At 49.2% G+C, this 10941-nt stretch overlaps 1 protein-coding gene across 1 annotated transcript; it reads left to right on the top strand.

The window, feature by feature from the left end:
• Positions 1–3089: 3089 nt before the first annotated feature.
• Positions 3090–10688, top strand: COL8A2 (collagen type VIII alpha 2 chain). The gene is made up of 2 exons (XM_069067932.1): positions 3090–4630; positions 6268–10688. The coding sequence occupies exons 1-2, from the start codon at positions 4450–4452 to the stop codon at positions 8190–8192; spliced, it is 2106 nt and encodes a 701-aa protein (XP_068924033.1). The 5' UTR covers positions 3090–4449; the 3' UTR covers positions 8193–10688.
• Positions 10689–10941: the final 253 nt, after the last annotated feature.

Raw genomic sequence — 10941 nt, 5'->3', positions numbered from 1 at the left:
CCCTCTAGAATAACATCAGCCGATATTGCTCTAATGTTTGCAAAGCATTTCACACGTAGTATCTCCTTTAAGCCTCAAACCAACACGATGCAAGTATTACTATGGGTTATCATCGTAGTCATCCACAAAGTATGTATTAAACACTTCCTATGTGCCAAGCATTGTGCTAAGTGCTAGGGCCACAAGAAAGACAATATAAAATGGAGGCTGAGAGATCTTAAGTGACTTCACTATAATCACACACCTAATGTCAGGGGCAGGATTTGAACACAGGTCTTTCTTTATACTCCCCTCTAAGAGGGACCATGCTGAGCCCCTGTAACAATGACTGCCCAGTATGCTTTAAAAGTGATAACACAATGGGGTGGCTAGGTGTCGAAGTAAATAGAGCACCAGCCCTGGAGTTAGGAGGACCTCAGTTCAAATCTGGCCTCAGACACTTAACACAAAAATCTAGCTGTGTGACCTTGGGCAAGTCACTTAACTCCAATTGCCCTCCAAAAAAACAAACAAAAGAGTGATAGCCCTGCCCCATTCTCTAGTGGACCCAAACAGATTCACTGAATCTCAGAGCTGGAAGCTGGCTCCTATATAGCCTAACCCAGTCTTCTTCGAGAGGGCTGAACATGTGGTGATCCAACCTTCACAGGAAGATCCATCAGGAAGGGAGGATCACACTCCTTCTTGAAGACACCTTTAACTCTTGGGGAGGAAAGCCTAAATCTCCCCCACCCATTGTTGTCCCCTGGGACCAAGGAGAACAAATCCCACATGACAACTCTTCAGATTCTTGATAGCAACTATGAAATTGACTCATCTTTTTTCCAGGCTAAATAAACTTCCCCATTTTCTTAAAAAAAAAAATTTGTCGATAGCTTTTGTTTGGATCCTTCCTCTCCCAGGGACAGGGAGTTTTCCTTGGTATTGGTATTGGGAGCAACCAGGTGAGGAAACTCTTTCTGCCAATGGAGGCTGACACCATTTCTACTGCATCTTGTCTCAGAAAATTGCCTGGAGGCTTGCCCTGAATCACGCAGTCTGTATGTGTCAGAGGCAGGGCTTGAACTCTCATCTTTCTGCCTTCTAGATGGGCAGAATGAAAGGAGGAGAAAAAAGTTCAGCAAAACTAAGTGATGTATTTTTAAAAACCTGACCTATGTACTGCTGCACAACCAGTCTTCTACCTTTGCAGAGAAGGAGGAGGAAGTGGCCACTTATCTCCCTTCTTTGGGGACAGGTTTAGTTTTTATAATTTAACAGCATTTGGTTTCAATGTGGTTGTTTATTCAGTTTACATTCTTATCGATATCATGTATATTGTTTCCCTAGTTGTGCTTATTTCACTCTGCATCAGTTCTTGCAGATCTCCTGCTTCTCTGTAATTCATCATAGTCATTTCTTACAACCTAGTAATACTGAATCATATTCAGAGACCAGAATCAGTGTTACTTCTTAGTGTTTTGGAGTCTTTTTTTTTTTTTAAAGCAATTGGGGTTAAGTAACTTGCTCAAGGTTACACAGCCAGTTATTTCTGGGTGTGGTGCTAAGTATCTGAGCCCGGATTCTATCCCCAGGTCATCCTGAGACTGGAGCCGGTGCTCTTACTCGATGAGCCACCTGACCGCCCCTGGAGTCTTTCTTTTTGTCACTTAGGGTATGTTCCTAGCAGTGGGATCTCTAGGTCAAAGAATATGAGCATTTTAAAGACTTTCTTAGCATAATTCCAAATTGCTTTTCAGAATGGTTGGACTAATTTACAACTCCACCAAACAAGGTCCTCTGACACATTGGGATTCCTGAGACTCTTTCAGGTGGTCTATGAAGTCAAAACTATTTTTGTCATAACACTAAGATGTTATTTGCTTATTAAAATATTTCCCTCCTTTGCCAACAACTTATCTGTGTGAGGTTGGGTGTTTTTCATATACTTCAACCAAAACAATATATCATAACTGATTGAATATAGAAGCACATAGGAGAATCCAGCTGTCTTCTGTTAAGCCAGACATTAAAGAGATTTGCAGAAATATGTAAAACGATACCACTCTTCTCATTAAAGTTTTTGGCTTGGAAAATAAAATCATTTTCATTAAAAATGATATTTATGCTCATATTAGTGGGTTTATTAGTTATTTTAAATTAAATTAATACTTTAACATTTGTTTTAATTTCAAATATAGGATATATTGATAGCTATAACCAAATAAACAAAAGCTCTTTGGGATCCTCAGTATTAAGGAGTCCTGAAAGCAAAAAATTTGATAACCACTGCATTAGTGCATTCATCTTACCATCCAACATTGACTGACCATCTTTACCAATTTTCTGTGTGTGAGATGAATGACCTTAGCTCAGTTCCTTTTATCAATCTTCATTAAGCATGTACTCTCGTCTTATCATTCTGGTTACTCTCTTTAGACACGATTCAGGTTTCCCATGTTTTCCCCAAAATACAATGCTCAGAAAAAAATTGCAGTGCCCAAGATATGGTTGACCAGCATATGATAAGATCACCACCTCCATTACCCTTGACCTTCTCCCTTAGATCCCCACCCCCAAAGCTGGGGACCTCTTGACTAAAGTAGATATTCCTGGAGGCTAGATCTCCTTCAATGGGAGGGAACTGACTCTATTAGTGACCTTCTATAACTACAGTCTAGCCAGGGGATCATTCAATTTTTTACTCCCTTATCACACTGTTGATTCATATTACACTTATAATACACAACCCCCCTCCCTCTCCCCGACTTTTCCCACAAACTGTTGTCTAGCCTCCTCCATACTATTTTTGTAGAGTTAACTTTTTGAGATTGAGGATAGGACTTTACAATTATCCCTACCAAATCTAATTTTTTTTTAAAATGGTGCTTTGTTCTAGCCTGAGATTTTTTAGGGACTCCAGTCATCTAATGTGTCAACTATCCCTCCAGTTTCTTGTCATATTGCTACTTTAATAAGCATGCCACCTCTACTTTCATTCAAATAATTAATAAAAATGTTGAACTGCATATGGACCAGAACAAACCGCTGGGGGCCCTCTGTTAGACTTCCCTTCAAGCTGACATTGAGACCTAACTATACTATCTGTCATCTAGCCCAGGTCTCTATCTTACAAACAGGAGAATCATTGTCACATGCTTTGCCAAAAGCTAGGCAAACAGCTGTGGTCCCAATTTCCCTGATAAGGTCTTATACCCCAGTGTCAAAGTAGACTGAGAATTGGACTTCAACTCAAGAGGACTCAACTTCAAATTGGGGTTCCAAATTCTTATTAGTTGTGTGACCTTGGGCTAGTCACTTATCTGCTGTCTGCCTCAGTTTCCTTATCTGTAAAATGAAGATTATGAATACCTACCTTCCAGGGTTGTTGTTAGTATAAAATAAAATACTATTTGTAAAGCAGTGTTATATAAATGGAAGTTAATAGTATCATTATTATTCGTTGTGTAACCCTGGATGAATAACTAACCTCTTTCAATATCAGTTTCATCATCTGTAAAATGGGGATAATAATAACACCTACTTCCCAGGATTGTTGTGAGGATCAAACGAGATAAGTTAAATGCTTTACAATCCTTAAGGCATTCTATACATTCTAGCTGTCAATGAAAGCTTTTCTGATTCTCTTTTTAAAAAAAAAAAAAAGCTTTTTTAAGCTTTTAGGATTCTCCTTTTTCATCTCTTGTGGTCTAGAATTTTGCCAGCAAGCAAAGTCAAGTTTGCTGGTCTACAGTTTGCAGAATATGCCTTCTCTCTTTTGGGAAAATGGAAACATTTGCCTTTCTCTATTCCTGCTACTACTTTCCCTTTCTTTAAGATCTTTCTTAGAGCCTCTTTATCCCTACTCACAGTATAGTGATCACGCTAACTTCCCTCCAATAGTCATCTTTCTATTAACTTCCAGTAGTGATCCTGATATTGCTCAAATAGTGGCCCTGCTGATCCCCCAAAAGTGACCCTGCTGATCCCCCAATAGTGATCTTGCTGATCTCCCAATAGTGACCCTGCTGATCCCCCAATAGTGATCCTGCTGATCTCCCAATAGTGACCCTGCTGATCTCCCAATAGTGACCCTGCTGATCTCCCAATAGTGATCTTGCTGATCTCCCAATAGTGACCCTGCTGATCCCCCAATAGTGATCCTGCTGATTTCCTAATAGTGACCCTGCTGATGCCAATAGTGGCCCTGCTGATCCCCCAATATTGATCTTGCTGATCCCCCAATAGTGATCTTGCTGATCTCCCAATAGTGGCCCTGCTGATCTCCCGATAATAATCCTGCTGACACCCCCCCCCCTTCCCTTAGTAAAACCCCAGAGCCTCATCTCCAGGTAAAGTCCCTGGCGCCCGTGACCGTGCTGAGCGTCTGCTGTTCCTCCTAGCAGAGCGAATCGCCTTTAGAACCAGAGCTTGAACCGAAGCCGGAGCCCAAACGGAGCGGGAGCCACCATGCCGCCGGGGCCCTCGCCCCCTTCTCTACGGCTGCTGCTGTTGCTGCTGGTGACCGGGCTGTGGGCGGCAGCTGGAGGCGGGGCCGGTGGAGGAGGCTACGCGCAAGTGAAGTACGTGCAGCCCATGGTGAAAGGACCAGCCGGGCCCCCTTTCCGGGAGGGCAAGGGCCAATACCTGGGTAAGCACCGCCTCTGCCCAAACCCGCCCAGCCCCTGCACCAGCTCCTCCCTGAGCCCCGCCTTGCCTCTCACGGTCCGTCCCCTCGCCTCATCCCTTCTTCCGCCCTCCTCTCCTTCGCTCCGCCTTCTCTCTCCCCTCGTCCGCCCCTTCTTTCCTTCCTTCTCTTTTCCCTCCTGCTCCCCCTTACGTCTTCCCCTAAACCCCTGAGGGTCTTCCCCTCCCAGATTGATTTTTATTTTTTGTACTAGATAACAGAGTCCCTTCTCTGCCTCATTTCTTACCTAGCCTTGATCACTGAAGGAGGTGTAGCCTCAGTCAAACTGAGACCTGTTAAAAAACCCTAGCTTAAAAAAACCCAAGATCTCCCGCTGCATCCTGGGCCATCTCCAGTCGTCCTGACCTATATCAGGCCATTGGCGCCAGATGTCTCTGGAGGAGAAAGTGAGGCTGGCAACTTCACAGGGCCCTCCCTCACTTAAATCGAATTCATTGGCACGTCGTGGCACCTCCCTGATGTCGTGGTCCTCTTGGAAGGAAGGACAAACAACAAGAATCACCTAACCCCTCCATCTGCATCCTGCCCCTCCCACTTCTCCCTGCCCTGCTTCTCTTTTCCGTCTGTTCTTCTTCCTCTTCATTCTCTGCTCTGTCCCTCCTCGGGACCTCGCTACCTGGGCTAAGGCGCACATTCAGGGGTTATGGGGACTTCAGCTTAACCTACAGAGCCAGCCAAAGGAGACAGAGGGCTCCTCCCGTTTTAGTTCTCTTGGTCTCTGCCAGTACCTCCATTGTGTCTGTGAAATGCTTTGTCTCTGCCTTTCTGGGTTTCCATCCCGCCTATCTGTGACGCTTTTATTCGAGCCAAAGGGGGCGGGGACTCTGACGTCATGGGGGGGCTTTCTCCTCTTGCCGCTTTCCCTAGTTCAGATGCAGAGGGGAGTAGACTTTCTATAATTTGGTCACACCCCTCCCCCCACCCCATACACCTGCAGCCCTTGGGCTTCACTCTTCTAGGTGACTGGGCAAGGCCGGAGGCTGGGCATGCGCAGCCTGGAGGGACTGGGTTCGTGAAGGAACTCCAGCCCCCAGGAACGTCGGCTTTAGTCAGAGGGCCCCAGCTAGGGGTCTGAGGGAGAAAGTCAGCAAAGACTGTCTCAAGAAATAACTGAGCCGCTGTTTCCCTCCCACCACAATCCCTGATTGGGGGAAACCACAGAACTCGAGCAGGGTCTACTGGCTCTTCAGTGGTCATGTTGGATCAGAATTTCCCACAGGGAAGTGTGCCTTCTCCACACTCCTTACAGCTTCCTGAGGTTTGCCTCACTGCTTGTTGAGTCTTTTCTCTCCCCAACTTCCGCCCTCAAAGCCTTGAGGTTTTTTGTTTTTTTGCTTTTGGGAGGCCAATTGGGGTTAAGTGACTTGCCCAAGGTCACATGGCTAGTTTTTGTGTTAAGTGTCTGAGGTCGGATTTGAACTCAGGAACTCCTGACTCCAGGGCCGGTGCTCTATTCACTCCGCCACCTCGCCACCTTGAGGTTTTTTTAAGGCTGGGTAGGAAGGAAAGAAGTGCTGGGGGCAGTCTCATTCCCAAAACCTTTGACCATGGACATCCCATCTGTCTATTTCTTTCCTCAGAACTGCCACCACCAATGCTGCCAATGGACCTGAAAGGGGAACCTGGACCACCTGGAAAGCCTGGCCCCCGGGGCCCTCCAGGACCTCCTGGTTACCCTGGAAAGCCAGGTACAGGCAAGCCAGGTCTGCATGGTCAGCCAGGCCCCGCTGGGCCCCCAGGCTTCTCTAGGATGGGTAAGCCAGGTGTCCCAGGTGTCCCAGGCAAAGTAGGCAGCAAGGGTGAGCCAGGTCCCAAAGGTGAGCCAGGCCTTCGGGGGGACCAGGGCCTTCGAGGACTGCCAGGGCCCCCTGGACTTCCAGGCCCATCAGGCATTGCTGTCACTGGCAAACCAGGCCCACAGGGTGCTCTGGGTCCACAAGGCTTTAGGGGGGAACCAGGCCCCAGAGGAGAGCCAGGACCTCGAGGGGAAAGAGGCCTCAAGGGTGATAATGGGGTGGGCACACCAGGCCAGCCAGGTGTCCCTGGCAATGGAGGTCCCCCTGGCCCTCCGGGACCTCCAGGTCCCATGGGCTTGGGCAAACCTGGCCTGGATGGGCTTCCAGGTGCCCCAGGAGACAAGGGAGCCACTGGGGCCCCTGGGGGACCAGGACAAACTGGGGAACCAGGGGCCCTGGGCCCAAGGGGTCCCCCAGGACTAGATGGCATTGGGGTACCTGGGGCAGTAGGTGTGCCTGGGCCCCAGGGGCCTGTAGGTGCAAAGGGGGAACCTGGGATTAGGGGTCTTCCTGGCCTACCAGGCCCTACAGGCTATGGGAAGCCAGGGATCCCAGGCCTCAAAGGAGAAAGGGGCCCAGCAGGGGTCCCAGGAGGGCTGGGTGATACAGGTGAGCCGGGAGAGGATGGTGAGCCAGGTGAACCAGGTCCTCAGGGCCTTATGGGTCCTCCTGGCCTTCCTGGGTCCATGGGACTACCAGGGAGACATGGGCTACCTGGGGCCAAAGGGGAGGCAGGGCCAAGTGGACCTCCAGGAGTGCCTGGGATCCGAGGAGACCAGGGCCCAAGTGGTATTGTGGGAAAACCTGGGGTTGTGGGAGAGAGGGGATTACCTGGGGCACAGGGACCTCCAGGGCCAACTGGGCCCAAGGGAGAACCAGGCATCATTGGGCTCCCTGGGGGACCAGGTGCAGCAGGAGGGCTGGGACAGAAAGGGGAGGTAGGCCTTCCAGGCCAACCTGGCCTGAGGGGACCTTCAGGGATTCCTGGGCTTCAGGGCCCATCAGGTCCGATCGGGCCACAGGGTCTTCCAGGCCTAAAAGGAGAACCAGGCCTGCAAGGTCCCCCAGGGGAAGGAAGGGTGGGTGAGCCAGGATTAGCTGGACCTACAGGTCCCCCTGGCATCCCTGGCAACCCAGGACTTAATGGGCCCCCAGGGCCTCCAGGGCCCCCTGGTCCACCTGGGCCCCCAGGGGGGTTAGATGAGATGGGCATTGCAGGGCTGCACTTACCCAATGGTGGGGTGGAGGGAGCAGTGCTAGGTAATGGCAGAGGGGCCAAACCCCAGTCTGGTCTCGGGGAGCTGTCAGTTGGTGTTGCCCCAGCTTTCACTGCTGTGCTCACCTCACCCTTCCCGGCTTCAGGGATGCCAGTCAAGTTTGACCGGACACTGTACAACGGCCACAGTGGTTACAACCCTGCCACCGGCATCTTCACCTGCCCCATTGGTGGCGTCTATTACTTTGCTTACCACGTGCATGTCAAGGGCACCAGCGTGTGGGTGGCTCTCTATAAGAACAATGTCCCTGCCACTTACACTTATGATGAGTACAAGAAAGGCTACCTGGACCAGGCATCTGGCGGGGCTGTGCTTGAACTTCGCACTAATGACCAGGTCTGGGTGCAGATGCCCTCAGACCAAGCCAATGGCCTCTACTCCACCGAGTACATCCACTCATCCTTCTCCGGCTTCCTGCTCTGCCCCACATAACAGGCCAGGGACCCAAGGCCACCAATATCCCTCCCACACCCATCTTTAGTAGTAGTATTATTTTTTAATTAAAAGCAAAGGACCTGATGGTTAGAGAGAAGACACTGGGAGATGGCAGTGGCTAGAGGAGATCTGCTTTCTTCTTCCGATTGCTTCTGAAAGAGACTGATCCCCAAGGAGGTTTTGCAAAGGTGGGACCGCCTCCCCTCCCCCCATTCCTCCTGGGACTGGGGCTGAAGATGGTGCTGAACTGAAGGAAATGGCCACTCACTGACCAGCCTCAGAGATGATGAGTATTAATTCACACTCAGGGCATGTGGTTCCTGGCTCCCGGGTCTTAATTGGAATTGCTCCATTCCTATCCCAAAGACTAGGGGACTCGTGGGCCTTCTGTGCACATGTCTTGGGGCAGAGACTCACTGACCTTTCTTAGAAATGTGCCTCTCTCCATCCCTGGGCTTCTCTTCTGGGTGAAAGTGTGGGGGCCTCTCACAGTCAGACTGCACTGAGGATATAAAGAAGCCTCCCATCCCAAATGCCCCCAGCTCCAATGCCTGGGGTTTCTTGCTCCAAGATAAGCGAGGAAGACAAGCTCCCTAGTCAATCTTTTGCCAAAGATGCTATGATGACCTGTGTAGTGTCCCCTTAGGACAGTGGAGTAGACTTATTGCCTGTGCTAGTCCCCAACTTCCCTTAAGCAGTCCAACTAGATGGGTGAACAGGGATGAAGCTTGAGGTTGGTTCTGGCCATCTTTCACGGGGCTAATACTACACCTGTCCTTGCCTTCTCTAATCTCCCACAGCCCAAGTTCCTTTTGGAAGAAGGGGAGGGGAAATGTGGATACAGTATCAAGAAAAATCCACTCCCAAAGGGGCTCTTAAAGGGACAGGAAGACAAGGCACCCAGAAGTGGGAAGGGTAAGAAAGGCATCTCCAAAGCCACTGGGTGGATGGCGTGCAGTGTATTCAACATTGGGACCCTGCAGTTCACCTGCCTCCACCAGGCCCGAATAAAGAGGACTCATGTGTAAGGCTAAGGCACTGTAGACCCTGCTCCCATAGTCCTTAGGCGAGGTCAGGGGAGCTATCAGTCTCTGGTAGATTGACTGAGTCTAGGTATTTATTGGATTCTTCCCTTCCACCTCCCTTTCCTGAACAAGAGCCATGAAGCAAGGGGTCGGGGCCCTCTCCCATTTCATTTTGATATTCTATGTGAGCTTAGGGTCTAGAAAAATAAAGAGCAGAAAGACTGGATGGTAACAGATGTTAGTCTTGGCGGCCACATCGAGAGGACAGAGGGCAGTCAGGTTATTTTCTTCCTGACTTCTAATTTCAAATGGATGTTCACAAAAGGGGCAGGAGAGGAGCTCTGACTGGCTCTCCCTGCCGGAGGGTTCACTCCTGGGTGATAGCTGCAGCATACTGTCTTGTCACCAATTCTAGTCTTAGCGTTAGGTCTGGGGAAGGGAAGGGGACGTGATGAGGGACAGAGAGCAAGGCCAGTGGCCACTCCACCCCACTGTGAAGAGGGAAGGGGTTTCCCTTCAAACGAACAACTAAATGTCCAGTATCCCTATAAGCTAGGTTTGGCACCTAAAACTGAGGGTCCTATGCCTGACCCACCCAACCACTTTATTTAGACTATGTGTGAGCCTTGGAATCATCTCTGAAACTTCTGGTGCTAGCTGCTCTGGAACACAGCGTCTGTTGTAACAAAACTACTGCCAACTCCTGCTTGGTCTCCAGTCTTTGGCTCTCTCTGGGGCCTTTGCTAACCTTTGTGCATCCTGACATTCCTGGGCTATCTGAATCCCTATCTCTTGGTGGCAGGGACAAACAAAATGAAATCCAACTGGCTCTCTGGTACAAGGGCTGGGGAAGAAGCTGGGTGCAGAAGCTTGGGAAAGGGAAGGTCTGGGGGCCTTGAAGGATTGCTCAACCTTCTTGGGCTCATCAATCTGCAGGAAGCACCAAAGCCCACTTACTGTGTGTTCCTTTCTTTTCCTGTGCCAAAGCCACCACTTCCTTGGGCTGAAACGGCCAAGCAGGCACTGATCTGCCCCAAATGTGGAGTCAGGGGCAGAAGGAAGCCACCCAGCCAGGACTGTCCCTCACCACATGCTCCTAGCCACTCGGCAAGGACTTCCAGCCAGCAGGACCTTGGATTGGTCACTTTTAGGTGCCTCCTTAAGGGCTGACTGATCAATTCTGTCAATTTTTAAACTATGAAAATTGCATTACCCCTATGCATTTGTATATTCTAATTCTTACTGGGTTTTTTTTAAATGTTTAAAATATTTGCCTCTAGTATCCTCATTTCTAACCTTATATATAGAGGGTTGTAGTTTTGTACATACCTATTCCATGCACTGTGTCAGAGCAAATTCGGTTAAAAAAAAAAAAACCAACGCACTTGTGATAAACAAATGAGTTTCTCTTTGGAACTAAAACTACAGTACTTGACTATTGACACATCAATAAAATCTATTAAAACAGTTGAGCTGTCCTCTTGTACTAAACACAAGTTCATGAAGGCACTGGCTAAGCCCAAGGCTGCAGCCCCGTTCTTCTCTGGCCTCTTGCCTTTTCTTGGCCCCCTGAAACTCTAAGCAGACTTGTCTGCAGCCCCATGGGAGCACAGCCCCCACTCTAGGCTCAAGGACTGTCATTAACTACTCAGGATGGTTCCAAGGTGGTAGGGATGCAGGGGTGCACACTCACACAAAATCTATTCATAGGGCAATTCTGG

Source organism: Petaurus breviceps, unplaced genomic scaffold (assembly GCF_028583685.1).
Source record: "Petaurus breviceps papuanus isolate PSGF00001 unplaced genomic scaffold, PetGlider_PUasm1.0 90760, whole genome shotgun sequence".
Lineage (NCBI taxonomy): Eukaryota > Metazoa > Chordata > Mammalia > Diprotodontia > Petauridae > Petaurus > Petaurus breviceps.
This window is presented reverse-complemented; position numbering and strand designations above follow the sequence as displayed.